General features: G+C 39.9%; 1 protein-coding gene across 1 annotated transcript; it reads left to right on the forward strand.

Annotated features, from left to right (window-relative positions):
* Nucleotides 1-201: 201 nt before the first annotated feature.
* Nucleotides 202-657, forward strand: krtcap2 (keratinocyte associated protein 2; the record flags this gene model as incomplete). The annotated part of the gene is made up of 3 exons (XM_008338225.2): nt 202-271; nt 352-418; nt 537-657. Coding segments are annotated over 3 exons (258 nt in total), but the record flags the coding sequence as incomplete, so codon positions are not given.

The following is a 657-nucleotide window of genomic DNA, read 5'->3' on the forward strand; positions in this document are numbered from 1 at the left end:
TAAACAGAAAAATTAAATTAAATATCAACGCTTCAATAAGTTAAAAAGCATGGTTATTTTTATTAAAAGAACAACTTTCAGTTCTGTATGAAAATGACTTCCATGGTGATTAGGTGATAAATAAATTAAATTTACATCCAGTCACAATGTGTTGTTGTATGTGAATGAGAAGCTGACTGTGGTGTTCAGCCTTAACTTCTCCTCCAGGCGTTTAATAATCTGGAAAACCTGATGTTCGGGAAGGGATTCCAAGCCAAGATTTTCCCAGAGAGTAAGTGATCTTGGAGAAAAACATTACAGCATATATAAAATTATTATAATTGTTCATGTATTTCTTCTTCTGTCCTACAGTTCTGCTCTGTCTGTGCCTGTCACTCTTCGCCTCTGGTCTGGTTCACCGTGTCTGTGTGACGACGTGGTAAGTTACTGAGATGTTGGTGAATATGTGGGCTGTGCTGTAGGGGGCTTTTGGGAGGGGTCCATATTTTTATTGTTGTTTATTTTTTTTAACCTGATGTCACTGTGTTGTTTCTCAGCCTCATCTTCTCACTCCTCGCCTTGTTGTACATCAACAAAATATCTGCGGCCCTCTACCAAGCAGCTGCTCCTGCCGTGACTCCAGCCAAGGCCACCAGCAAAAGCAAGAGGAAGAACTGA

Source organism: Cynoglossus semilaevis, unplaced genomic scaffold (assembly GCF_000523025.1).
Source record: "Cynoglossus semilaevis isolate Cse_v1.0 unplaced genomic scaffold, Cse_v1.0 C18956834, whole genome shotgun sequence".
Classification (NCBI taxonomy): domain Eukaryota; kingdom Metazoa; phylum Chordata; class Actinopteri; order Pleuronectiformes; family Cynoglossidae; genus Cynoglossus; species Cynoglossus semilaevis.